The sequence below is a fragment of the Plecotus auritus genome, assembly GCF_963455305.1.
Source record: "Plecotus auritus genome assembly, chromosome: 8".
NCBI classification, from domain to species: Eukaryota; Metazoa; Chordata; class Mammalia; order Chiroptera; family Vespertilionidae; genus Plecotus; species Plecotus auritus.
In genome coordinates, this window is record NC_137782.1 from 167,455,688 (window position 1) to 167,483,256 (window position 27,569).

General features: G+C 46.3%; 1 protein-coding gene across 1 annotated transcript in view; it reads left to right on the forward strand.

Annotated features, from left to right (window-relative positions):
* Window positions 1-2,300: 2,300 nt before the first annotated feature.
* APOB (apolipoprotein B) overlaps window positions 2,301-27,569 on the forward strand; it is a 39,334-nt gene continuing 14,065 nt past the window's right edge. The window contains exons 1-24 of the mRNA XM_080684673.1: window positions 2,301-2,489; window positions 2,863-2,901; window positions 3,867-3,982; window positions 5,414-5,559; window positions 7,581-7,734; window positions 8,800-8,955; window positions 10,687-10,811; window positions 11,483-11,568; window positions 12,782-13,001; window positions 13,759-13,986; window positions 14,205-14,322; window positions 14,427-14,573; window positions 15,283-15,494; window positions 15,763-16,000; window positions 16,523-16,699; window positions 18,093-18,284; window positions 19,125-19,292; window positions 19,743-19,957; window positions 20,973-21,140; window positions 22,478-22,608; window positions 24,727-24,937; window positions 25,517-25,692; window positions 25,816-26,003; window positions 26,478-26,611. Of these exons, the coding sequence (XP_080540799.1) occupies window positions 2,423-2,489; window positions 2,863-2,901; window positions 3,867-3,982; window positions 5,414-5,559; window positions 7,581-7,734; window positions 8,800-8,955; window positions 10,687-10,811; window positions 11,483-11,568; window positions 12,782-13,001; window positions 13,759-13,986; window positions 14,205-14,322; window positions 14,427-14,573; window positions 15,283-15,494; window positions 15,763-16,000; window positions 16,523-16,699; window positions 18,093-18,284; window positions 19,125-19,292; window positions 19,743-19,957; window positions 20,973-21,140; window positions 22,478-22,608; window positions 24,727-24,937; window positions 25,517-25,692; window positions 25,816-26,003; window positions 26,478-26,611 (3,812 nt within the window). The 5' untranslated portion in view covers window positions 2,301-2,422. The remainder of the gene's footprint in view (window positions 2,490-2,862; window positions 2,902-3,866; window positions 3,983-5,413; window positions 5,560-7,580; window positions 7,735-8,799; window positions 8,956-10,686; window positions 10,812-11,482; window positions 11,569-12,781; window positions 13,002-13,758; window positions 13,987-14,204; window positions 14,323-14,426; window positions 14,574-15,282; window positions 15,495-15,762; window positions 16,001-16,522; window positions 16,700-18,092; window positions 18,285-19,124; window positions 19,293-19,742; window positions 19,958-20,972; window positions 21,141-22,477; window positions 22,609-24,726; window positions 24,938-25,516; window positions 25,693-25,815; window positions 26,004-26,477; window positions 26,612-27,569) is intronic.

Here is a 27,569-nt window from a genome sequence, read left to right on the forward strand (position 1 = left end):
CAGCAATCTGTACTGAGCCTGATTCTCTGCAGCTAGAGAGAGGAGGGGCGCCTTGGGAAAGTCTCCTGTGGGAAAGGTCCTGCGGACAAGGTTCCCGGATGTTGGGGAGGAACATGGCATGTCCCGTCCACTACTTTGCTTCTCCTTTCCAATTTTCATATTGTAAAAGGGGGATATTGCTTGGGTTGAGACCTTCGTAATATCCCCCTTTCACAATATGGATATACCATGGATGCAAAGCAACTGACCATTGAAGGGAGCGTAGCTGCCCACAGGGGTTTGTGTTAAACACAACAATACGGTACATGAATGAGGAGAAGAGAGGAGCCCTGAGGCTGGGAATAAGGCCCACATCGTGGTCTTTGTACACTATTACTGTTTCAGAATATGACTCTTCTGGAATCATCGGTCCTGCCACCGGAAGATTTAAACAGCTTCACAATTACTGGTTACATCCGGATATGGCACAGAAACAACACATTTTAGCAAGTAGTGACTCTGTGATAGGTGCTTTGGGTATTCCTTAGTCCACACTCTCTCTTCATGGCCCCTCCACGCCCGCTCTGCCAGCAGGCATACCCACACCATTCTGCCCTGCTCACAGCCTACCTCCATGGCTCACCAGCAGTTTCCTGTTTACCCATCTTGTCTCCCCAACCACATTGGAGGTGCCTTGTGGACACGGCCAGTCCTCAGCAATCTGTACTGAGCCTGATTCTCTGCAGCTAGGGAGAGGAGGGGCGCCTTGGGAAAGTCTCCTGTGGGAAAGGTCCTGCGGACAAGGTTCCCGGATGTTGGGGAGGAACATGGCATGTCCCGTCCACTACTTTGCTTCTCCTTTCCAATTTTCATATTGTAAAAGGGGGATATTGCTTGGGTTGAGACCTTCGTAATATCCCCCTTTCACAATATGGATATACCATGGATGCAAAGCAACTGACCATTGAAGGGAGCGTAGCTGCCCACAGGGGTTTGTGTTAAACACAACAATACGGTACATGAATGAGGAGAAGAGAGGAGCCCTGAGGCTGGGAATAAGGCCCACATCGTGGTCTTTGTACACTATTACTGTTTCAGAATATGACTCTTCTGGAATCATCGGTCCTGCCACCGGAAGATTTAAACAGCTTCACAATTACTGGTTACATCCGGATATGGCACAGAAACAACACATTTTAGCAAGTAGTGACTCTGTGATAGGTGCTTTGGGTATTCCTTAGTCCACACTCTCTCTTCATGGCCCCTCCACGCCCGCTCTGCCAGCAGGCATACCCGCACCATTCTGCCCTGCTCACAGCCTACCTCCATGGCTCACCAGCAGTTTCCTGTTTACCCACCTTGTCTCCCCAACCACATTGGAGGTGCCTTGTGGACACGGCCAGTCCTCAGCAATCTGTACTGAGCCTGATGCTCTACAGCTAGGGAGAGGAGGGGCGCCTTGGGAAAGTCTCCTGTGGGAAAGGTCCTGCGGACAAGGTTCCCGGATGTTTGGGAGGAACATGGCATGTCCCGTCCACTACTCTACTTCTCCTTTCCAGACTCCCCATCTCTGGAAGAAACCCAGGCTCCTCCCCTCAATTTGCCCAGAAGACTCTGCCCAAGGGGTGGGCTCTGGAGGGTGTGGAATGGGGAGTGGGGAGACCCCCCCACACACTTCACGAGGGGTTCTGGACGATTTGGGCACCTGGCTCCTGCTGTGACTATGACTTCCTTGGTCCTCAGGGTGACTTCAGGCCCCTCAGGGTAACTTTGGGTCAGTTACTCGCCAGACCTCCCTCCTTCCCCTTTCTCTCTGCTGCCTTCCCATGATCTGAATCCTGAGCAGATAACCACAGCCACGGGTCCCTATCGGGATTAGGGGTGCCCTATCAACCCAAAATCCACCCCAATGGGAAAGAATGGAGAGGAAAATGTCTCCACCAAGAGGCGGTGAAGGGCTGCCTCCCCAGTGGGCTACAAAGTGGGACCAGGGAGCTGGGGTGGGCTGGCCCCAGGGCCTGGTCATCTGAAGGCCCTGCTGGGCCGGGAAGGCTTCTCAGATGCCAGCCCACTGTCCCCACGGCCTCACCCTCTGAGACCCCCCGGGGAGAGGACCAGCCCGCCGGAGGAAAGGCCGGTGTGGCTCTGTCTGGGTCCCAGCTGAGCCCCCTCGCCACAGGCCCCTCCTCAGGTTCTGAGAGGAGCCCTGGAAAAGCAAACAGGCCTGGAGGCTGCCCTTTGGACCTTTTGTAGTTCTCTGGGCGTTCCAAAAGCTGGGCGGGCGGCCTCATATAAATAGGGTGCCGACTCAGGGAGCGCATTCTCACCTGTTCACCTCAGCACGGAGATCTGCCTGCGTGGACCCCTGCGTGTGGAACCAGCGAGCGTCCTGAGGCCAGGCCCAGCCTGCGAGGTGCCGGGAGGTAGCAGGCCCAGGTCGGCCATGGGCCCATCAGGCCCCGCGCTGCTGGCGCTGCTGCTGCTGATGATCACAGCAGGTGCCCGGGCAGGTGAGTGCCGCGACCTCCAACCCACCCACCCTGCTGGGGCACAGCATCCAGGGTGTCCAAGAACCCAGCCAGAGGGGCAAAAAGCCACTGGCGGGAGGGGTGACTCAGACCTGCTGGAGCAGCTCAGACCTGGGTCAGATGGAGGGCAGTCACGTCCAGAGCCAGGGGGCCAGGGCCTGGTGGGTGGCTCCCCAGCCTCAGGATGGGGGGAGGCCTGGGGGCAGGGGACGGAGGGGCTGGGGAGATGGTTCTCCAGAACCTGCTTCCCCCTAAAAGAGAAAGGCGCTGTGCGTGCCGAGGTCCTCCCTATAAGACCCCAGGGCCCATCGGAAGACAGGAAAAACCCACAGTTGTCCTTCTCCATTTCTTACAGAAGATGAAGTGCTGGAAAATGTCAACCCGAGCTGTTCAAGTAAGGCACTTCCCCACTGGGCACGGAAGAGTACCCCCAAACCCATACCCACCTGCACATCACGATGCTGGGATGCTGGGATTAAAGTGCACTGCACTGAGCCCAAGGAGCCATTCCTTGGGCCTCTGCCCACCCCAAGGGGTCTCAGCTCCCTTCTACCTGATCTGTCTATCCATGGCCAGGGGTAGGGTGGGGAAAGGAATGTCATTCTGTTGGCCCCTGGACATTTTGAGACATCACCATCCTGTTTGTCAATGGCTAATCATTGATTCCAAGCACATGACTGTGAACAAATGCTGACTTTAACCTTTGTGCGGAGACCCAGACCCCCACCCCTTTGTATTTATCTGACCCCTAAGGGTCAAGGGAGCTGGCCTTGCAGTGGTAACCTGTGTTCTTCTGAGAGCAGGAGGCTGGCCTCTGATGGGGAAGCACTGCCATCTGGTGGGCATCTGCCATCACTGCGGCTGGGTGCCGGTCTCAAATGTCCTTTTTCTCAAATTGTTCAGAAAATTCCTCTCAAGCTCAGTGGCAACATTCAGATGTTTCTCCAATCAGCCAGACGCCCCTAATGCTTAATGAGCGTTGCCTCGGGTATTTAGGAGAACCAAGAAAGAGCCACAGGATTGTGCTATTTTCCAGCTCACAAGGCATTAGAGATCTCTGCTTTAGGTTGTCCTCTCAATTTTCCAGTCTCTCCTATAGATTTTCTGAGCCCCACCACTTGAAAATCACCTCCTTGTATCTCAAATGACATATTCAAGGAAATCTAGCTAATTGATACGTTAGTCTCAGCAAAACATGGTGCAGACATTAAATTGATAAAGGAAAATTCAGCATAATACAAAGTCAATTTAAAATAATTACCTTTTTTTATTATCTATGCCACTGCCCCTCTCTGCCCAGCACTGACTCTCAGGAGAGTTATTTCTGCTACGTGGCTGACTGATCTCTCCTCATTTTAGAAGGTACAACTCGATTCAAGCACCTCAGGAAGTACGTATACAACTATGAAGCAGAGAGTTCCAGTGGAGCCCCCACGTCTACTGATTCAAGGAGTGTCACCAAGATCAACTGCAAGGTAGGAAGGGGGGGGCACTGGAGGACCCGGAGCCCACAGCTGAGCAAACCCAGCTCACGCCAAGACGTTTGTGTTCTCAAAGGGCTGGGAGCTGGCCTTCAGTGTGAAAGCCACTTTGCTGAGAAGTTGTCTGCACACCCCCCCCAAAAAAAAATGCCAACCGGATTTATCTTCCCATCAGCTTCTAAGATGTCATTGTAATTGAACATGATGAGAGAAGTCCGGGGGGTGAGCAAGGGGAGTGGGCATCTCAGGAGAGCATTCTGAAAGGCAGTGTTTATCATCTCAAATAGCATCTTTCACTAAAAACAAATGAAGAAGGGGAAAAATGGAAGCATGCAGTTTGTTCTCAAGTCAGACTTTTCGTATTGAGGCTGGACACACTCATGCGTGTTCATATGGGACAAAGCTAAGAGCCACTATGGGGGTTCACGTGGGGAAACCAGGCCAAGAGCTGCCCTCTTCTTTCTAAGGCCCCATTGTCTGTGTGGTCACATAAGGTACCATTAGCCACGTGTGACTATTTCAATGGAATAAAAGTAAAACTTCTGTTTCTTAGTCCCACCAGCCACATTTCAAGGGCCCAAAAGCCATGCCCAGCTGGTGGCTCCCATGTTAGATAGTGCAAATAGGGATCCCTTCCACCATATGGCACATTTCTGAACAGTTCTGGGTAACAAGTAGGGAGCTGTTTAAACGCCAGCTATATGTGAAGGCTTGAATGGTTCCTAAGAGATATGAACGGGTTTGATTTTTCTGATTTTTTTTTTTTTTTTTTTTTTTTGGTGTGTGTGTGACTTAAGGACACCTTTGCTATTAAAACTAATGGTAGCCCTCCTCCCACTTCCTGTTTTTCTTTTTAACTCCCACTCCTAAGGCTGCATGTCTTCTAACCAGTCGTACCTCTTTATAACTGAAGTGAGCACATCGAGAACCAGTAAAAGACATCCTCCTTGACATGCATGAGGGCAAACTTAGAGACTTGGTACCCCAGAACAAAAGATCAAAAATAGGGCCTGGCAGGTATGGCTCAGTGGTTGAGCATCGACCTATAACCAGGAGGTCACAGTTCAATTCCTGGTCAGGGTACATGCCCGGGTTGCAGGCTCTATCTCCTGTAGCAGGTATATAGGAGGCAGCCGATCAATGACTCTGTCTCATCATTGATGTTTCCATCCCTCTCGCCCTCTCCCTTCCCCTCTGAAATGAATAAAAGCATATATTTAAAAGTAGGACTATGTCTAGGTTGATTCAGGAGAGCTCCTGAGGCCTGTTAAGGACACCTGCGGTGTTGGGGAGCAGATGCCGTGTTCCCCAACAACATTCCCCTTGGTGTCTGATTAGAGAGGAAGCCCTGGGCCGCGGGGGTGGGGCTGGGGGATCTCACATTCTTGATGGAGGGTCTTAATGTGCCGCTCCCCCGTCTTCTAGGTGGAGCTGGAGGTCCCCCAACTCTGCAGCTTCATCCTGAAGACAAGCCAGTGCACCCTGAGAGAGGTGTATGGCTTCAGCCCTGAGGGCCAGGCCTTGCTGAAGAAGTCCAAGAACTCTGAGGAGTTTTCGGCGGCCATGGCCAAGTAAGCGCGGGCCTGTGCATTCCAGCTCCTGAGCTTCCGGTGTTGTGTTGCGGGCTGTGTTGTGAGCGAGGGTGTGTGTGTGTGTGTGTGTGTGTGTGTGTGTGTGTCCACTGAGGTATGAATGTGTGTGTTCACAGTAGGCACATATATGAATGTATTTGTATTCGATTTCACCATGGATCAGGGAATTGCTGAGAGTTCACAACAATCTAATAGAGGAAAGCATTGTTTACCCTCCCCTAATGATGGTCCCCTAATTGTTATTTGAATGTGTTTCTAAAAGATCTCATGCTTAAACTCCTCGAGATAATAAAGCTGAGATGGTTTGTTCAAACACAGAGATTCTTGTTTAAGGAATTAAGCAAGAGTGGATGCATGGCGGTCTCCAGGGAGGGTCCCAGCAGGATGAGGTGCTGTGGCCTCGCCATGGCAGGGCAGGGGCTAGTCCTTGGGGGTCCGAGCCTGGCCTCAGGGAGTCCAGGGGGAGCGTAGGCCTGAGCCGCTGCCAAGGCACCCCACCGGTTCAGTCCTGTGGTCCACCACTGGCACCTCTTCTGACTGATCGTGGCCACTTGGTACCCGTTGCTAAATACTTTGAACGTCGCCCCTCCTCATCTTCCAGTCGCTATTTGTAAATTCCTACGAGTGTGGGAATACAGGCAGTCATAGATTCGTGGCTTTGGTAGCACTGGAAACTCCCTGCCCATCTTCCGGTCGGCAGAGAAGGCCTTGACGCTGCTGTCTCTCATCAATGCACCTTGTGTGATCTGAGACTTAGCTGCAGATGAGGGAGCAGGTACAGTGATGGAAGGGAGTGAGCAGTAGTTACGTGTTGGTCCTTACCCTCCTCCAAACAAAAGGGACTCCTACTCTTGACCACTTCAAGGCTTCGCAAGCCTGCCTTGCAGTGTCTGGAACTTTCTGCGGGCGTGAGAGCTGGGGAAGACGTGCCTGTGCTCCTTCTCCTCCTGACTGAACTAGAGCGGGTGTGGCAGGTGCTTTGAAATCCCCAAGAGAAAGCTCCCAAAGGGAAGTCCCTGAGAGTGAAGGCCTCAGACATGGCCTGAGACCATGTCAAAGAGTGACTGTCCAACAAGTGCATGAATAGGAGCTCAAATGGCCTAGCAGTCAGGAAATGCAACTGACGTCCTAGGATCTGTATCCCCTTATACCCACAAGATGACAGAAATGTGAAGCAGCTGTAGCACCTGTTGCTGGTAGGTCTGTGAGGAAAAGTGTACTTTCGTGCATTATTGATGGAATGAGAACCATAACTCAATATCTATTATAATTAAAAATACTATAGCCTTTGGCACAGCAGTTTTGCACTGCAGGACTCCAGTCCGTGAAAAGAAAAGCAGTAATGTGTGAAGATATAGACATAAGGGTGTTCATTTCAGTGTTGTTCATGTAGAAAAAAAAAATCCAGAAAGGGAGAAAGTGAATGCCATTAAATAGGTGAATGTCTGAATACTAATAATAATAATAATAATAATAATAATAACAACTCTATATAAGCATAGAATTCGGTGTTTTGCAGTTTCTTAGAAAGAATCTGTTAGGGCTCTACCAACCGACTCAGAAGGATTTTCATGGAGGAGAACTGAAGAAAGGGAGGTCGAGAAGAATGTGCAGAGTGCGATGCCATTTGCACAAAACAAACACTGAGGAACTTTCTGTGCAGATGTTTACACCCGCACGTCTATGTGGGACTGAGTGGGGAGGGATGGCAGCAGAGATGAGGGTGGAGCAGAGAGGGGACAGGTGATCCAGCATTAAAGGAAAAGAAATAAAAGAATGCCAATCACATACACATAGTTGTATATCTTTTTTAAAAAGGTAGGGATATATTTCTAAAGAAAAGATGTAAAAAGAAAAACAATAAGTAAAAAAATGTTAAAAAGGCTGCAAAGCCACCCAGCTTATGTCTGACAGGCTCCTGCTGGAGAAAGGACACTTCTGTGACCTCTCTCTCTCTCTCTCTCTCTCTCTCTCTCTCTCTCTCTCTCTCTCTCGGACAGGTTCGAGCTCAGGCTGGCCATTCCTGAAGGGAAACAGGTTTTACTTTACCCAGACAAGGAGGAGCCCAAACACATCCTGAACATCAAGAGAGGCATCATTTCCGCCCTCCTGGTTCCCCCAGAAACGGAAGAGGACAAGGAAGTGTTGTTCCTGGTGAGAATTTAGAAAGCTGATAAGAATGGCGCTTTCACCTCATCTCCCCATGTCTGAGCTGGGTCCCGCTGTCTACATGAAGTGGAGTGTTGACTTAGCTAGCTGCACAGGGGGCCCTACGTCCGTGTGGAACACCAGTACCCACGGCTTTCCTGTCCTCCAGGCTCACTGTCAGATGCTCCCGAGCAGATCCAATTTCACAGCAGTTCCTAGGGAGCCCTGGCCACCCTACTCCTTTGTTGGGTTATGTTCTAGTCCAGGCATCCTCAAACTACGGCCCGCGGGCCACATGCGGCCCGCCGAGGACATTTATCCGGCCCGCCGGGTGCCGCTGCCTGTCCTGCTTAGCAGCCGACGCGTCCCGGGCCCGCAGTGTGCATAGGAATTTGTTCATAGTTGTTTTTTTAAAAACTATAGTCCAGTCCTCCAACGGTCTGAGGGACAGTGAACTGGCCCCCTGTTTAAAAAGTTTGAGGACCCCTGTTAGTCCCACCAGGGGCAGCACGGTGAGGCCTATGTGTGTTGCCGACACGGGAAAATGATTGAACCGGTTGCCAGACTCGTTTAAGAATGCAAGGTTTCGATCTGAGAGAATTCCATTTCCTTCAGTCGCACGACCATTTCTGAGCCCTGGCTGGGTTCTGGGTTCTAGACTGCACCACGGTTGGAGAAATCAGAGCTGCATCCTGCGGAGACCTTTCCTCGAGGCCTTCCTGGGGCCCGGGGGGAGAACCAGAACAGTACAACCCAAGGCAGATTGGAACACATGTGGTTAATGAGCAGAGGAGAAAATGCCCTGGGAGCACAGAGCATCAAGTCGGAGTCGGCTGGGTCCTAGGCGGCCAGGCCACCGTGCCTGGAATCAAAACCCCCTTCCCCGTGTCCTCACCGCACCTCTGGCTGGCCAGGCGCCTGCCATGCCCACGCTCTGCCTGGGAGGGGGAAGGTCCCTCCAAATCCATGTCGCTCTTACCTTTTCTTCCGGCTCCTTTCCCAGCCCTTTCCAAAGCACCTAAGGATATTTTCCCACGTTGAATTTGCCTGTTGTATCTTCTGCTCCCATAGGATACCGTGTATGGAAACTGTTCCAGTGACTTTACCGTGAAAACGAGGAAGGGAAATGTGGCAACAGAAATATCCATCGAAAGAAACCTGGAGAAGTGTGACCACTTCAAGCCCGTTCGCACAGGAGTGAGCCCACTGGCTTTGATCAAAGGCATGGTAAGTCTCACATCACCATTGCTCCTCACACGATGCTCTTTGTTAGTAAACTTCGGGAATGTAGAGCTCGTAGGGGTCTCAGAGAAGGACCTGCCCAGCCTCCCTTTCTCACAGACTGCAGTGGGAAACTGAGAACCACCTCCGGGAAGGGCTGCCCAAGGCCACACGGCCTGTTATGAGTTGATCCAGCACTAGAATCAGGTGTCTGACTTACAGTCCTGAACTCTGTCCTTTTTGCTATCATTCTGTCATTGGCACCAAATCTTCTGCCATCACTTGAGAATAATGGCTGGCCAGCTCTGAGAAGGCTCCAAGACCCAGTGTAGGCGAGCAGGCTGCATACTGTTCCTTCCTGTGCAAGGGCTGGATGTCCGCAGCTCTAAGCCTCTAGCCCCCAAGAAAGTCCCAAGACCTGGGGTCTGCTCTTCTCTCCCCCTAACTCCCATGGAGTGGCATGGCTGAGAGCACTCCAGGGTCCTGTCTTTCCATTCCATGTATAGCCCCTCTGTCTCCTGCCTGGGACACGCCCTCGGTACTAACCTCTGATTATTCTTAACAAAGGTCATGTATCACCTCATTACCTGAGCTTACATAATGCTTATAATATCTCCTGGACATGAATCACAGCTTAACTCAGTAAACACGAAGGACTTGAGCAATCACGCCATGCCTGGCAATGCTTCTGGTCACTGTCCTTGGGGCAGAAAACAGGCATTCTGGTGACCACAGGGCCACAGCCAAAAAAGGCCAGTGCACTGGTGTCTGTTGTTTTTCCTAAGCAGCTACTGTGTGCTCAGCCCCACTCTGGGCAGCACAGAGGGAGGGTCAGTGGCAGGTGAATGTGGACCTTGTCCTCAAGGTGTTTTCAGTCTAATGTAGAAATATGGTTCATGCCCTAACTGGTTTGGCTCAATGGATAGAGCGTCAGCCTGCGGACTGAGGGGTCCCAGGTTCGATTCCGGCCAAGGGTACATGCCCGGGTTGTGGGCTCGATCCCCAGTAGGGGGCGTGCAGGAGGCAGCCAATCAATGATTCTCTCTCATCATTGATGTTTCTATCTCTCTCTCTCCCTCTCCTTTCCTCTCTAAAATCAATAAAATATATTTTAAAAAAATAATAATATGGTTCATACACATGTCAACAAAGGACAAAGATGATACAGTGATGAACTGAACAGGTCGGACAAGCAGTCCTAGGCCTGACCACAAAGGGGAGCACTAGTCACCTAGCTCTTTGGGCAAAGCAGCTGGTAAAACCAGTTAGGAGAAGTGATGGGTGAACATCTAGCACAGTTTCTCAGAGGATGTGGAGCATGAGACTAAAAGATACAAAGGATGTATCAATGGGAGAGAGACACAAGGATGGGCTTCCAGGCAAAGGAAACACGGGGAGCAGTAGTGTGTGAAGTACTAATGTGTGGTGGGGCAGGCATGTGTAGGATGCCAGGCTGTATATCCTTTGTGTAGGATGAGATGTCCAATGGGGCAGAATAAGAAGAGTCTGTAGCTTGACTCAGCTTTGGAAACTGTTCCAGTATGCCACGTTATTCATCCCCTTGTCTAAATGTCAAGTACCAAGTTCTCTTCTTCAACCAAGTGTGTCTAAGGGTACAGAATTCCCACTCTCTCTCCACCCGACCCCTTCTTCCTTGAAGGTAAATGCCTGTGGCAAAAGACTCAGGTTCAAGCCCCAGGGACTGATCAAAATGGTTTTTCCTCATCTCATTCACAGACCCAACCCTTGTCAACTCAGATCAGCAGCAGCCAGTCCTGCCAGTACACCCTGGACCCCAAGAAGAAGCATGTGTCAGAAGCCATCTGTCAGGAACAACACCTGTTCCTGCCTTTATCCCACAAGTAGGTCACCTGCTGCACCCCTGGTTTATCAGTGATGGGGTCAGTGTGAGCTGAGTGCTTCTCAGCTTCCCTTTTCCAGGCTAGGCTGTGAAGAGGTACAGAGCAGAGCCCATCCCTGACCCCTTTTCAAGCTAACAGATGATTTGTTAGGAAAAATCTTAGACATTTTGCAAAACAATTTGAGACCAACAAAGGATACCTGAGACCCAGACTTTAAGGGTTATAGGTCAGGAAAATCCAGGATCATTGCAGGCTGCCGTGGTTAGAAAGACTTTGTGGAAGATTTGGAATTTACACTGGAGACCTATGTATCCAACTCCATTTTGAAAATTGATCAATCAACTAATGTTTATTGAATAACACATTCTTGGCACTGTGTGGTGGGAGATACCAAAGAATTTTTGAGGCACAGACTTAGTCCTTTACTCTCCAGACACTCCAAACTGGTTGAAGGTATAAGATGCATATGTCCTTCGATAGAAGGATAGCTAGTGTGACCAGGAGGAGGTGGTGCTGTTTATTAGGAAGGTCAGGATGTTTGAATTTAACTATGGGCTTGAAAGGTGGGCAGGACTTAGGTAGAAGTGGAGACAGGGGTAACATTCAACATGAAAAGTTGCTCTGGGGAGCAAGTCATCCCTTGTTACCTGCTGTCCTTCCTTTATTTCCAGGAACAAGTATGGGATGATGGCACTGGTTACACAGACTTTGAAACTTGAAGACACACCTAAGATCAACAGCCGCTTCTTTGATGAAGGTAAGATTTTATACCCCCATGTTTGCTGGGGCTGGGGAATCTTCCCAACATGGTCCACATGTCATAGCTTAGCTCTTTGCTGGGGCCCAGGAAACTTCTGCTGACTAAAGAGTTAAGTGGGTTCTGGTTTTCTAGCTGGGGGCTACTCTAGTGAGAAAGCATGTTCATCTGAGAACGTCAGAGTGACAATGACATTCAGGAAAGGGAGAAGTTTCCCAAAGCTACCTAGGTTTTTGTAAGTAGGCAACTGGCCTCCTAAGTCTAACGTTCGTAGATCTGACAACCTCATACACCCTGTGATAAGGTCTTGAACCTGAGGCAAGTGGCAGAGGGCCTTTGAAATCAGGAATCAGTCTTTGGAGCTGGTAGGGACTTCGGAAATCTCGAACCCAACTCTAGCCCTGCATTTGTCTTGTATTTAAATCTGTCTTATACATTACTTCATTGTTCTCGGCAACCTGTGATGTCAGGTGGTAACAACATGTGCTTTTACACTCCTTCTGCAGAAGGGAAAATGGCACATAGAGGGGTTAGTGATGTATTCGAGGTCATAGAATATTAGAGGGGGGTACAAAATGAGCTCCTATGTTTAATCTAAGCCAGGACTCTTTCCAATATACATTTCCATGCTGAATTAACCCCCACACACACATACACACACACACACACACACACACACACACACACACACACACACATCCTCCCTAGCAGGTCAGAGCAGGATACTGGAAGGGACACAAAAGGGTCCTCCCCTCCCTAACAAGACGCTGTTAGATTCAACTGGAAGAAATGATGGGTGAGCCTCAGCTCTCGCCTTAGCTGTAGCCATATTAGCAGCAGCACCTACTCAGGGGTTCTTGTGGGCAGAGAGGTCATCTGATACCACATTCAAATAATCCTGGATTCAATTTCAGCTTTGCCTTTTATACCCAGAGAGGGCTTGGACAAGGCAAGACACTCCAATATGGATCTTAGTTCCCTTATCTTTACGTTGAGGAGTAATACTCACTCACAGGGATAGTGTGATGACTCAGTGAAAACCTTGAAGTCACATGCCTAGCACAGAGCCAGATACATAGTAGGCACCGATACAGGATAGTTTTCTTTTCTTCTCCCCTTTGCTGAAACCCCACTGATTCCATTTCCAGTAGACCTAGACAGGATTGAGCTGTAGAGGTAAGCAAGGGTTCCTTTGACACTTTCCTCCTTCCAGGTACCGAGGAGGTGGGTCTTACCTTTGAGACCACCAAGTCTACATCACCACCAAAGCAGGCCGAAGCCATTGTCAAGACCCTCCAGGACCTTCAAAAACTGCACGTCTCTGAGCAGAACGCCCAGAGAGCTAACCTCTTCAGTAAACTGGTCACTGAGTTGCGAGGCCTCAACAACGAGGCAGTCGCATCCCTCTTGCCAAAGCTGGTCGAGGTGTCCAGGTATTTCTTCAATGGTGGCAGCTCAGTCTTTCATACACCTTATACACCTATGGCAGTGCTGAACCTTGGCCAAACAGAGAATCTCAGGGACCATTGAAATATTGACCCAGCTAGTCAATTAGTCGATCAGTTCATGTTTGCTGGATAGAAAAATAGCAGCTAAGCTGCCTAGAGTTCCATGAGGAACACACACATACACATGTTGCATCTAAGATATGTGTGTGTGTTTAAATAAGAAGGAAATATTTCCCACGTTTTGATGGGTATCTTCTCATTCCTTGTTCTGTTACCCTGGAAGGTTTCAGAGACAAAGAAGTCTGGCCTTTTTGAAGCCTCTTAGTGGGGAGAGAACTCAGGCAAACAAAATAATACTGTGGTTTCTGTATACTTCAAGGCACTGGCTCTTAGTGCTGTGAAGGTCAGAGAAGAAAGTGAGGGCTGAGATGAGACCATGCCGATATTTTCTTGACATGTTCTGTGTCCTGGCCAAAGGACAGTAGTAACAGTGCTCTTTGAGTTATAAGACCAGAGGTCCTTCTTCAGACGTGGTGCACGATGCCTTTTCTATGGATAATGCTCAGAGGGAAGACTTCCTGATCCTTGGGATAATGGTTCTTGGGTCTGAGTTGGATTTTGAGCTAGGTTGGATTTGGACAGTGAATAAGGGAAATAAGGGCAGAAGGAATACCATGGGCCAAGGAGATTTTAGCTGCCTTGAAGGTGATCTATGTAACTTTCTCTGTCCTTTCCTCCTCAGCCCCATCACTTTGCAAGCCCTGATTCAGTGCGGACAGCCCCAGTGTTACACTCACATCCTCCAGTGGCTGAGAAATGAGAAAGTCAACCCACTTCTGATAGATGTTGTGACCTATTTGGTGGCCCTGATCCCAGGGCCCTCAGTCCAGAGGCTGCAGGAGATCTTTAACACAGCGAAGGAGCAGCAGAACCGGGCTACTTTCTATGCTCTGAGTCATGTGATCCACAAGTGAGTTTTCCCCTGGTTCTCCTCGTAAGAGCTGAGGAACACCCACATCTCTATATTAAGAGTATACCCCTTCTTCTACTTTTAGACTCTGATGCTCACTCTTGTTTTTCTCCTGGTCTTTTTGAGAGTAATAACTTGAAATAAGAAATCAGCAAACACAGTTTGGATTTTAAGATAAACCTAGTCATGCTTACTGAGTCCTAACTCTTATTCTGCAGCTATCATAAGACACACCCTACAGCGACTCAAGAGCTGCTGGACATTGCTGATTACCTGTTGGAGCAGATTCAAGATGACTGCACTGGGAACGAAGATCACACCTACTTGAGTCTGAGGGTACTTTTATCTTTTGTATAATATGCATCATTTCAGAAGCACTTTTCATGGGCACCTCTTCCTTCTCCTGCATCCTTATTCCTTCTGATTGCTTTTCAATGTAGGTCATTGGAAACGTTGGCGGAATCCTCCAGAAGCTCACCCCAAGACTCACATCTTCAGTCTTGAAATGTATCAAAAGTACAGCGCCATCCCTGCTGATTCAGAAGGCTGCTATCCAAGCCCTGCGGAAAATGGAAAATAAAGATGAGGTAAGGTCCACAGAGGAGGTCTTAAATTGAACATTATTCAGACTGACAAGGATTTGGAATGCAAACCTAAGTCTCACCATTCTACGGACTTAATTCTACTGCTTTCTAATTGTAAATTTTCAACAAGCCTATTGACTTGACTGCCTGGCAGTATGTGAACATATGAGAAAAATTTGACCTTGCTGCTGCTCCAGAATGCAGAGTTTGAAATGTTCACTACATGCTATCCTCCTACCAGATCAAACTCTTATCTTAGGAAAATAGACCTGATTTTTCCCAATCTAGGATAGGCAACTTACACCCATCTTAGGTGGCAATGGCTCCATATCTTTGGATTCTACCTTGTTTATTAGCCCCAACTCTCACTATCCCTTTCTACCTTTACCCTCATATTGAAATAATTTATGTTAAAAACAACTTTATTTTCAGTTAGTGGCAAGTCTCCCACAAGTCATAACTTGGCCATAACTTGCATATTTTAATGAAATGAATTTGACATGCATTTAACAGGAGTCTTCTGAGAACCACTCCTTGAGCTGGTTGCTCTGGGAAACACTAGCAAGAAGATTCAGTACCAGCATTAGAAGAGTTATTAGAGAGAAATTTGACTTATACATAATAAATTGCTTACAAACCATGCCAAGTGTTTGCCAGGCTTGTTCTGTGTCAATCAAAGGACAGTGGTAACAATCTCCTCTTTTGGCTCCAGGTCCGGGAAGTCCTCCTTCAGACTTTCCTGGATGATGCCGCTCCAGGGGATAAGCGACTGGCTGCCTACCTCATGCTGATGAGGGACCCTTCTCAGTCAGATATTAGCAAAATCACCCAACTTCTCCCAGAGGAACAGAATGAACAAGTGAAGAACTTTGTGGCCTCCCACATCGCCAACATCTTAAACTCAGATGAATTGTATGTCCAGAGGTAAGTAAGAATAGTTTTCCCCCAACTGTTACAAAGGGCTGAAATTCGAAACCTAAATTTGGATTTAGCCACTGACTATTCTTTCTAAAGCATTCTTTCTTCTGGGAAAAAAACACTTGTTCAAAAGTACAGCAGACCTGAGTCAAACTCTTGGGGCAAACTCATGAATTTGGTAACAATTGGAAATCCATCTTTACTTGGGGTGAGAGAGACAATGCATAAGTTACATGATATGTCAGCTCAAAATATACTCCTTCTTTTCATCTAGTTTGAAAGAGTTAGTGAAAGAAGCTCTGAAAGACTCTCAACTTCCAACTGTCATGGACTTCAGAAAATTTTCCCGGAACTACCACTTTTCCAAATCTGTTTCTCTTCCATCCCTTACTCCATTCTCAGCCAAAATTGAAGGTAATCTTATATTTGATCCAAATAATTACCTGCCTAAAGAAAGTATGCTGAAAACGACCCTCGCTGTCTTTGGATATGAATCCGCTGACCTCTTCGAGGTAAGTGTGAGACTGAGAAGAGTCATGTTTTCTAGCCCATTGTGTTCTACACCATAAATAGAAAGTCAAGAGATCATGAGCCAATAGGAGAAGAACAAGAATGATCACTTTGAGGCCTTTTTTCCCCACCTCCCTGCCTCTCTGCTTGGGGTCATCTGAATCATGACTTCTTATTGTGAATGGAAATGCAGATGTCCCAGAAAAGACCTTAGACCCAAAATCCAAGGGAGTACATGAGATGTGATGTCACACAGACCTCCCAACTCTGAACCTTTGATTTAATTATTTGTTCGCTCTAAACCTTAGCTGCCTCTTCTGGAAAAGGGCACTGTAGTGAGTTCCGTCTTTCAAGGTTCTACTAAGATTTAAATAATTCAACTCCCAAGGTGTGCTAAGTTCAGTTCCTATCTTACAGTATTCACCAAATACTTGTTTAATTGGATGGACCTAAAGAGGGAAATGGGAGGTGGAAATGCAACAAGGAAGCCTGATAGCATTTTCTTCCCTGGTTTTCTTTCTCAGCTTGGTTTGGAAGGAAAAGGGTTTGAGCCAACCCTGGAAGCTTTCTTTGGGAAGCAAGGATTTTTCCCAGACAGTGTCAACAAGGCTCTGTATTGGGTTGATGGTAAAGTTCCAGATCGTGTCTCTAAGGTCCTGGTGGACCACTTTGGCTACACCAAAGATGATAAACGTGAGCAGGTATGTGTTTGTCAAGAATCCTCTTAAGGAAAGCTTTGGGTCTCAGTGCAAAAACATTCTTTTTCTAAGCCTGGAAGCAACCAAGGAACTATTTAACTGAAGTGACAACTATGACTTTTATTAGTCAGTCCTCTGAAAGTAAGAACCAGTATCTTCTGCCGTTATGGGCCTCCTGGCGATGTAGAGTGCCCAGGAACCAGACTTTTTAGAGGCATGGAAGCCTATTGACTAAGAGTGTGAACTCTGGGGCATGGGTTTGAATTCTTACCTCACTGTCTTCAAGCTATGCAACCCTTGGCATGCTTCTTGATATTATGTCTGTCTGTTTCTGCATCTCCAGTGCTAATAATAACCCATACCTCACAAGGTTATTTAAAGACTAAATGCGATAAAGTATATAGAACATTAAGCAGAGCCAGGGCTCTGATACTGCTTATTCAATAAGCAGCTACTATGAATAATTTTTAAATTCATATTTTCATTATTATTCCCTTCTTTCTTTGGCTCTCACTCACATCAGTGCAGTAGCTTAATGAAAGCAAAATTCACACTGAAGCTAGCAAAAGCCCCCACTGACAGAGTAGAAAATAGATTGTATAATCTGGAGTTTCTTAGTCTTTAACTTTTTGCTACCCAGAGTGTGGTCCAGTCACTGGTATCAAATCAAAGTTTGTTAGAAATGCAGGTTCCCAAGCCCCACTGGGATCTACTGAATCTGAGTCTGCAGTTTAATAGGATCCCCAGGTAACTTGCACACACATTTCCATTTGAGAAGCAGGGAAGTCATTTACTCCTAGGTGCTCACAGATAGCCCTGCCTCCATCTTCTACTCACCTCCACTTGAGGCTGAGGGTCCTTGATCTATTTTGAGTCTGTCAATCACTCTTTTCTCTCTATGCCTAAGCATCAGTCTATGGAATTCTCATCGCTAAGAAAAACTTGTCAGGTATCAGGTGTTTTTCAAGCTTTTGGTCAATTTATTTGGCAGCTCATTTTCCCAAGAAGCCCCTACCTACTATTCTTCCGTAGACAAAGGAGAGAGGACATAAGCAGGGGAGGGGGTGGGGAATAGAGGATCTGCTCATCGTGGGGAGCCATAGGGATCCTAGCATCCTGGAGAGTAGAGATCCCTCTTACTATGCATTCAATATTCAAGGTAAGAACAGTGGGGAAGCACCACTGTCCCAGACAAGACCTCAGATTTTTCATATCAATTTGGAGAAGCTCTTTATCCTTCAAATAAGAGGCGAGAGCCTGATTCCATTGTCTGCCCTGTACTCAACCCTGACTGTTTGTAGGTCCTTCGTGGTCAGCAGACAGGTCCCATGTCAGAAACCTAAAGGTGTTTGACAGCTCTGACATCTCACTAGATATGTTGTTGTTAAAATCCTAGGACATGGTCAAAGGAATTATGTTTAATATTGAGAAGCTGTTCAAGGACTTGAAATCCAAAGAATTCCCAGAAGCTAGAGCCTACCTCCGCATCTTAGGAGAGGAGCTTGGCTTTGTCAGGCTCGACGACCTCCGGCTCCTGGGAAGGCAGCTCCTGAATGGTGTCCGTATTCTGAAGCAGATCCCCCACATGGTAAGTGGGTCAGGCCCCATCATGGGTGATGAGATTAGCCTCTGCTCTTGAAGATTCTAGCCAGCAAAAGTGCGTGAGCTTCCTTCAAAGGTTTGCCTTGATGTTCAGTGAAGAATATTCTTGGATCACAGGGAATTGGTAACATTTAGAAATTAAACTATTAGATGTATCTCTTAAGACCATTCATTCGTTCATCTGGAAAACAATGCTACAGGCTTATTTTAATATTGAAATGATGAAAGAATATATTTGGCAAACTGTCATCTATTATCTAAATGTGAGCTATAGTTTTTATTAATTTATTAAGAAGGAGAAAATATGGACATTCACTCCCTAGGATTTAATAAATAGTTTGCTTTAAGAAAACATCTCAAGTTATTTTCTAGCTACGTCTTAAAAAACAAAAGCCAATGCATACTAATACGTACGTCATCTCAATGACTCAGTTTCAAAAAGTTAGTGGTTTTTAAATTCATTTTATCATAACATATTGTACTTTGAGTAAATCTTCATTTACACTTAGACTCCAAAAAAACAGAATGAAGCTGTGCCAGACAGTGAGACTTCAATCCCAAAAGCTCTGAGGCCCAGCAAAGTCTTAAATGCCTTCGGAATCACCAATTGAAAATGATATGGATATCTATCCAGGGCAATATTTTATATCCCAATGTGTTGAAATCAATAATCATTCATGCTTACTTATTATACTATTCAGCTAATCTATGCTAGATCCTTCCTTTCTGGTGAAGAAGAGAATTATTGTCTAATGGGAGGGAGCATTTCACAAAGCCCACTTCGAGGAGGCTGACGTTTCGTGGTTCTCCCCTATTGGGTCTACAGGTCGCAGAGGCCCTAAAGAAAGGTTCAAAGAATGACTTGTTTCTTCACTACATCTTCATGGACAATGCCTTTGAACTCCCCACTGGACTTGGGTTGCCACTGCAAGTGTCCTCCTCTGGAGTCCTCGCTCCTGGAATCCAGGCTGGGGTGAAACTGGAAGTAAAGGATGTAAGAGTCTGTTCACCTTCTGATTCCTCCGGTTGTTCTTTTTCTTCTGGGTGGTGCCCTTGTGCAACTTTCAAATGTGTTTCCAGTTCAAGGTGAAGTGCCTCGTCAGTGTAATCACCACATTCATGTTTATGAAAAACTTTAGGGTTCCACCTCGCTAGCTGCCATGGGGCATGATGGTCACATGAGAATTCAGCTATTCTCTCAATACATGAGGATTCCTGTGATCTTTTTATCTAATGCTTAAAGTTAACTTGGGCACTTTCTCATCCTGGGTATCAGTGTTGTCTGGATAATAGAGAATGGAGAACTTGGCTTTTCTTCCTTCAAACAAATCACAGTAATGTTTGCTGGGGTGTGATCTATCCAGACATGTTTGCCCAGGGATGGGGAGGAGGCTTGATCTGACTGCATGGGACTAAGCTGAACAGGTTATTTTCTGACTTACAGAAGATGCAGATGGAACTGGTGACAAAGCCCTCGGTGTCTGTGGAGTTTGTGACAAATATGGGCATCGTCATTCCAGACTTTGCTAGGAATGGGGTCCAAATGAACACGAAGTTCTTCCATGAGACGGGCTTGGAGGCCCGAGTTGGCCTAAACCTTGGGCATCTGAAGTTCAGCATTCCAACCCCAAAGAGGCCAGTCAAGCTGTTCAGTGTCAGGTAATTCTTTCCGTTAATTCTGACTAGCCAGTTTGAAAGAGAATCGAGTCTGTACCTGCAGGACTTGGCCAGGCCAGACAGTTAATTGAGATAATTCTGGCCCCAGTGGATCTGCAGTGACAGAGGGAGAGAAGATACTGGATTACCTATTTTTAACCTAGCCTAGACTCACTAAATAATTACAATATCCCCAACCTCCCACATTTTACTAAATAGAGACTAAAGACCTACTGATTAACTAGTTCTTATTAGGTTGTGATTTTTTGTTATTTATTTGTTTGTTTTGAGAATGAAAAAACACTAGCTCTAGAGCCGTGGTCGGCAAACTGCGGCTCGCGAGCCACATGCGGCTCTTTGGCCCCTTGAGTGTGGCTCTTACACAAAATACCACAGCCTGGGCGAGTCTATTTTGAAGAAGTGGCGTTAGAAGAAGTTTAAGTTTAAAAAATTTGGCTCTCAAAATAAATTTTAATCGTTGTACTGTTGATATTTGGCTCTGTTGACTAATGAGTTTGCCGACCACTGCTCTAGAGAAATCATCCTTGGGAGTGTGTGTGTGTGTGTGTGTGTGTGTGTGTGTGTGTGTAATGCAGATGGAAAAAAGCCAGTAGAGACTGAGGTTTCAGATGAAAGAGACACAGGGCACTTCTTACCCTGCATCACAAGAAGGAAGGGACACACCTGAGGTCAGGTCCCAGCGATGGTTATTTAACACCTCTGAGCCTCTGTTTTCGGTGTAAAATTAGGGTCCTCATGCCTGCTGTTGTGGGGATTACAGATAACAAGTGTAAAGAACCTAATGCAGTGTCTGAAACATAGAGCCACACTGATTGTTAGCCTGGTTGATGTTCTTCTTACTATGATTTGTTTCAGAGTAAATCAAAGAATTTGAGGTGGGTTTAGACAGGGGGGGATATAAAGGACAAGATAAGGGGGCATTTGCGCTTTGAGAATCAGCGATGTTCATTTCGATTCATGACTTGGAGATAACTCAGAATTTCTCTTTCTTCACTAGTAACACAATGCATTTGGTCTCTACCACCAAAACGGAATTGACTCCACCTCTAAGGGAGAACAGGAATTCCTGGTCAACTTGCAAGCCTTTCTTTACTGGCCTGAACTATTGCACCACGGGCACTTACTCCAACACCAGTTCTTACTCTCCTCTGATCGGAGATACCAGGTCAGCCATGCTCAATGTCCCGCCCAGCATCTGCTTACCTTCTACATTATGGCCACCTAGCAGGGCAATGGAAAAAATGCTGTGTATTGTAGGCCTGTTTCACAAGCCTCGGGGATTTGCACCATCTATTAATTATTTAAAACAGTGGTCCTCTACCCAGAACACCTGAAGGATACACAAATTCCTGCCTAAACTTTGAGTCTAGGACTGGGTTCTTCCATAGGAGGGAAGGGAGTGGCAGTATTGGAAGGTGAGGAGTCATGACCACTGAGGGAAGTCTTAGCTCAAAAAATAAATAGCCAAGTTGACTTTCTCATACTCCCATGAGGGACCTACACCCATTGCCATTGGGAAACACTCCTTTAAAAGCATCTCTTTGGAACTGGCTGATGTGGTCAGTAGTTGGAACATCGGCCTGCAAACCGGAGGATGGTGGGTTCAATTCCCAGTCAATGCACAAGTGGAAGGCCACCAATGGATATGTCTCTATCATATTGATGTTCTCTCTCTCTCTCTCTCTCTCTCTCTCTCTCTCTCTCTCTCTCCCCCCTTCCACTCTACCTAAAAAAAAATCAATAGAAAAAATATCCTCACTCCTTGGGTGAGGATTAAATAAATAAATTTCTTTTTTTATTTTTTTAATATATTTATTGATATTTTACAGAGAGGAAGGGAGAGGGATAGAGAGTTAGAAACATCGATGAGAGAGAGACATCGATCAGCTGCCTCCTGCACACCTCCCATTGGGGATGTGCCCGCAACCAAGGTACATGCCCTTGACCGGAATCGAACCTGGGACCCTTCAGTCCGCAGGCCAACGCTCTATCCACTGAGCCAAACCGGTTTCGGCAAATAAATAAATTTATAAATAAGTAGTAAAAGCATCTCTTTGTGGAAGGTGCCCCCTCTTTCTCCTTATGCATTAGATGAGGGGATCACAGCACAGATTCCGATTTGCTTCTAACTCTGTGTTTCTGAGCCTCCAGATACATTGGGGTGGCCTTTCCTGGAGCCCACTGTTGTCCAAAGCCCTTGCCTTGCTTAAAAGCAACTTGTCTTCAAACCCCTACCCCACTTCCACTGCTTGGTCTCAGCTTTGCTGACACAACCAGCAACTCCTACTGTTCTACTTGTCCAGAAACCCTGGGAATCCTGGGCTTTGTCCTTGCCTTGGGCTCTTGGAGGGACGGAAAGGGACCATAAAGCTCATCACTAGTGAAGGAGAAGAGTCAATATTAAAAAAAAGGACCATGTTTTTGTTGCTATTGAGGCTAAGTTGCTTTGTTGATGTTCTCATCATCATGGAAAGCTCTAACACCATTCTCTATGCATTGTAGCATCTTTAGATATGAACTGGAACTGCAGCCTACGGGAGAAGTGGAGCAGTATTCTGCCAGTGCAATCTACAATCTCCAGAAAGAGGGCGAGGCCCAGGTGGACACACTGGAGTTTGTAGCTCAGGCAGAAGGTAAGTATCTAGAAAAGGGCTCTTCTATCTCTGCCCTCAGTCTCAGGTCCAGAACTCACAAGGAGGACATCTTCAAGTTAATGTGTATAACAAATAGGTACTGAGTGCCTGATATGTATTGGGCCTATTCTTAGAACTGAGGCTAGAACAGTAAGCAGAGATGGTCTCTGCCCTCATGGAGTTTATAGTAAACTAGAGGCCCGGTGCACAAAAAGTCATGCACTCGGTGGTGGGGGGGGGAGGGTTGTCCCTCAGCCCGGCCTGTGCCCTCTCGCAGTCCGGGAGCCCTTAGGGGATGTCCGACTGATGGCTTAGGCCCACTCCCTGCAGGAAGCAGCCTAAGCTGCAGTTGGACATCCTTAGCACTGCCGCGGAGGCAGGAGAGGCTCCCGCCACCACCACTGTGCTCACAGCTGTAGCCAGCTTATGACTGAGCGGAGCTCCCCCTGTGGGAGTGCACTGATCACCAGGGGACAGCTCCTGCATTGATCGTCTGCCTCCTGGTGGTCAGCGCATGTCACAGCGACCAGTCGTTCCAGTCATTCTGCCGTTAGGGTCAATTTGCATATTACCCTTTTATTATATAGGATAACCAAACAAGTAAATATTGAGAATGTCAGATTGGTGCTGAGGAGAAAAATAGGACCTAGAGGAGTCCAGAGAATGTTGGGAGTAGGAAGAGACGGGAAGGCAGTGCCATTTCAAATGATACAGTCTTACCACTAGAGGGAGCATAGAAGAGAGACTTGAAGGAAGTAATGGGGTAAGCCATATGGAAAGCTTTACAAGCTGAGGAGCAGGTACAAAGGCCCTGAGGCAGGTGTATGGGTATGCTTGAGGAAAAGTAAGGAAGCTAGTATGACTGAAGCAGAGAGATTAGTGGTAGGAGATGAGGTCAGAATGAAAGGGGAGTTGGGGAAAGAATACCATTGTAGGTTTCAATAAGGACATTGGCTTTTACTAAGGGAAATAAGAAGCCACAGGAGAGTTTTCATGATTTGATTTATGTTTATGTTGAGGAAAGACTCTAGGGGCACAAAGGCAGAGAAATTAGTACGCAGGCAATGGCAGTAATCCAAGCCAAAGGTGGTGGGGCTTTGGATTAGAGCAGTGGCCTAGGAGATCTGAGATGTGATTGGATTCTGGCCATATTTTGAAGACTAGGCTGACAAGACTTGCTGATATAGTGGGTGTTGAGTGTAAGGAAAAAAGGGATCTGACGACTGTAAGTTTTTTTTGTCTTATGCAACTGAATAATGGAGATGCCATTTACTGAGATGGGAAAGGTCACTAGAGAAGCATTTTAGGGAATGGAGCAAATTTAGATGTTCACTTCCAAAGATTTTTTTAGGTAGGAATAGTGTGTTCCAAAATTAAACTAGAAAGACAAATTCACAGGGTGCCTGCTATAAAAATATGTAACAGTTTGACAAAAAGATATAAAATGGGTAAACCTCTGAATTGAAGGAAATATGAAACCTTGTTACAAAGAAAGAAGTAGTCAGGGAGGAAAATGGTGAGAAAGGGACAAGGAACTAGGGAGGGTGTCATCATTGGAGAGTCATATAGAGTTGTCACATCTGCCTGACACAGAAGGACCTCGAGCCCTTACTGATCCCTGAACATGCTGAGTGTTTCCCACAGCAGGTCCTTTGTGGGATGCTCTCCCCCCAGAATGTACCATGGCTCCACCGTTCTCTTCATTCAATTCTCTGCCCAAATATCCCCTTATCAGGGAGAACTTCCCTGACCACCACACATGAAATAGCACCTCTTGTATCCCTTTCTAACTTTATTATCATATCCAGTTACAGTTTCTTTATAAAATTATTTACCATCTGACATAAATAACTACTTGTTTATTATCTGTATTCCCACACCAGGATGTGAGCTCCATGAAGGCAAGGACCCCCCGACCCCGCAGTGCCTAGCACATGATAAATATTTGCAGATTGAACAAGTACATGAGCACCACTGAGTTAAAAAATTTAGGGTAAAATCCTGCAGTGTTTCCTCATTTAAGCCCATAGTACTTGGTGTTTCTCTACCCTTTCCTGTCTTTCCTTCCCAAACAAAGCTTCTGAATACACATTTTAATCATCTTTTGCAATCTTTCAGGTGTAAAGCAGACCGAGGCCACGATGACAATCAAATATAACCGGCAGACTAGGACTTTGACCAGTGAAACACAAATTCCAGATTTTGACATTGACCTTGGGACAGTCCTCAGAGTTAGTGATGAATCTGCTGAGGAAAAAACATCTTACAAACTCACCATCGACATTCAGAACAAGAAAATCACTGAGGTCGCCTTCACAGGCCACATAAGGTAAGGAAGGCTTGGGGTGATCTGATGGGAGCTGCTGGCCCTCGTGGCTCTTTCCTGTCTTCCTTTGCTGCTCTAAAGCTGACCAAACCAATCATTCCCGGTCTACAGTCCAAGGGGCAGAGCCCTCAACATTCTGACCCTCTGCACATGTCCAGTTAGATCTTTTTGACATTTACTGGGCACTTAACTATTCATCAGGCAATGTGCTGGGTGTTTTAAAGAAATCATCTCAGTTCTTATAATAAACTCCAAAGTAGGTACAAGTTTCCCTGTTTCATATATAAGGAGACAGTAGCTCAGAGGGGTAACGCGTACTTTGGCCAAGGCAATAGAGCTAGTAAATGTTAGAGCAGCATGCAAACATTTTATGAAAACCTTCTCTTTCTCCCATATCTCCCTGGAAAGTCTTGAATTTGTGCTGAAGTTGACTGTAGAAGTTAATGAGTTTGATCTCTGGACATTTCTCTGAGCCATCCATGTATTTCATTTTTATCACCACAAGTCGAACTTCTGTTTAATTTTGTGTATCTTCCTGGAATGGACAAAGTCATTGATGTCAACTGATTTTCTTCCCAATAGTTATGACAAGAAGGAAGAAGGCAAAATCAAAGGTGTTCTTTCCATACCCCGTTTGCAAGCAGAAGCCAGAAGTGAAGCCCTTGCCCAGTGGACTCCCACAAAACTGCTCCTCCAGATGGACTCATCTGCCACAGCATATGGCTCAACCATTTCCAAGAAGTTGGCATGGCGTTATGGTGAGTACCTCTTCCCCATAGGAGCGCTTCTGAGAGCGCTCTGGACTTGAGTGCAGGGTTGAGAGCCATTGGTTAGAAGCTGACCTGATACCATTGACCACTATTTCACATGTGTGCTTTCAGACGAAGAGAAGACTGAATTTGAATGGAACACGGGCACCAATGTAGATACCAAAAAAGCAGCTTCCAGTTTCTCCATGGATCTCTCTGATTATTCTAAAAGGTTGCATGTGTATGCCAACAGTCTCTTGGATCACAGAGTTCCTAAAACAGACATGACTTTCCGGCACATGGGTTCCAAATTAATGGTTGTAAGTACAAATCAGTCAATAAATACATGGTTATAAGCGCTAATTACATGCTCAACCCTGAGTTAGGTGAAGGAGGGGATCCAAAGATGGATAAGGCATGCTTCCTGCCCCCAGGGAATTTTCTGGGGAGAAAAGAAGCATGCATGCATGGTTAGCCGGTTACCCAAGGCTGTAGGTGATAAGTGCCAAACAAATATACTAATAAGCAGAAGAGTTTGCCAAGACAAAGATATCAAAGGAAGCGTCAGGACACTGGCTAGGAGTCTGACTATGTTATATGTTCCTTTAATAAAATACTGGAAGTGATCCATGACTGACAAACAAAAATTTATAATTTTATATAATTTATTTTTAACTTTCAGTGCATCATCCTGCTTAGTGATTGATCTGTCAAATATGGATTATCACCTAACGTTAATTGCACTTTGAGGCCTTTCTATGCCCACTGCTCTGAAAATGTCTATTATTTTGTAGGCAACAAACACGTGGTTTCAGAAGGCATCCGTGCATCTTCCTTATGCCCAGAATTTGCAAGATTACCTAAAACAGTTGAAACAGAAGATGGCACTGCCAGAGTTCCACATTCCAGAGAACCTCTTCTTGAACAGGTATAAAAAGAAACCAGAAAATTTTCTTTTTTTCTATTTTCTTAAATTATTTTTTTCTTTTTTTAAATATATTTTTATTGATTTCAGAGAGAAAGGGAGAAGGAGAGAGATACATAAACATCAACGATGAGAGAGAATCATTGATCAGCTGCCTCCTGCACGTCCCCTACCAGGGACCGAGCCCACAACCTGGGCATGTGCCCTTGACCAGAATCAAACCTGGGACCCTTCAGTCCACAGGCTGATGCTCTATCCACTCAGCCAAACCAGCTAGGGCCATTTTTTATTATTGACAGTACTACAGATGTCTCCCTTTATCCCCTCTTGGCCCCTCCTCGCCCCCCACCCCCCTGCTCCTGTCCTACCCTAGGCCTTTACCACACTATTGTCTGTGTCTATAAGTTATGCATGTATGCATACAAGTTCTTTGGTTAATCTCTTCCCATCCCCCTCCCCCTCTGAGATCTGTCAGTTTGTTCCATGCTTCTATACCTCTGGACTTATTTTGTTCCTCCGTTTATTTTGTTCATTCAATTCCACATATAAGTGAGATCATGTGATACTTGTCTTTCTCTGACTGGCTTATTTCACTTAGCATAATACTCTCCAGGTCCCACCATGCTGTCCCAAAGGTTAAAAGATCCTTCTTGTTTTTTATATATAGCCACATAGTATTACACTGTGTACATGTATCACAGATTTTTTTATCCACTCATCTATTGATGGGCACTTGGGCTGTTTCCAGATCTTAGCTATTTATTGTAAATAGAAAAATTTCTTGAACCACACAAAGTAAATGGAAGATTTTACTTAGCATGATTTAGACTCTAATTCACATTTTTAAGGGAAATAATTTAAGCACTTTAAGGAGATTTATAACTGAAGCATCAACACTGTGGCATTTTTGCATTATTAAACATGAGGTCAGGATGTGAATGCCAATCCAGTTAGAAAGAAG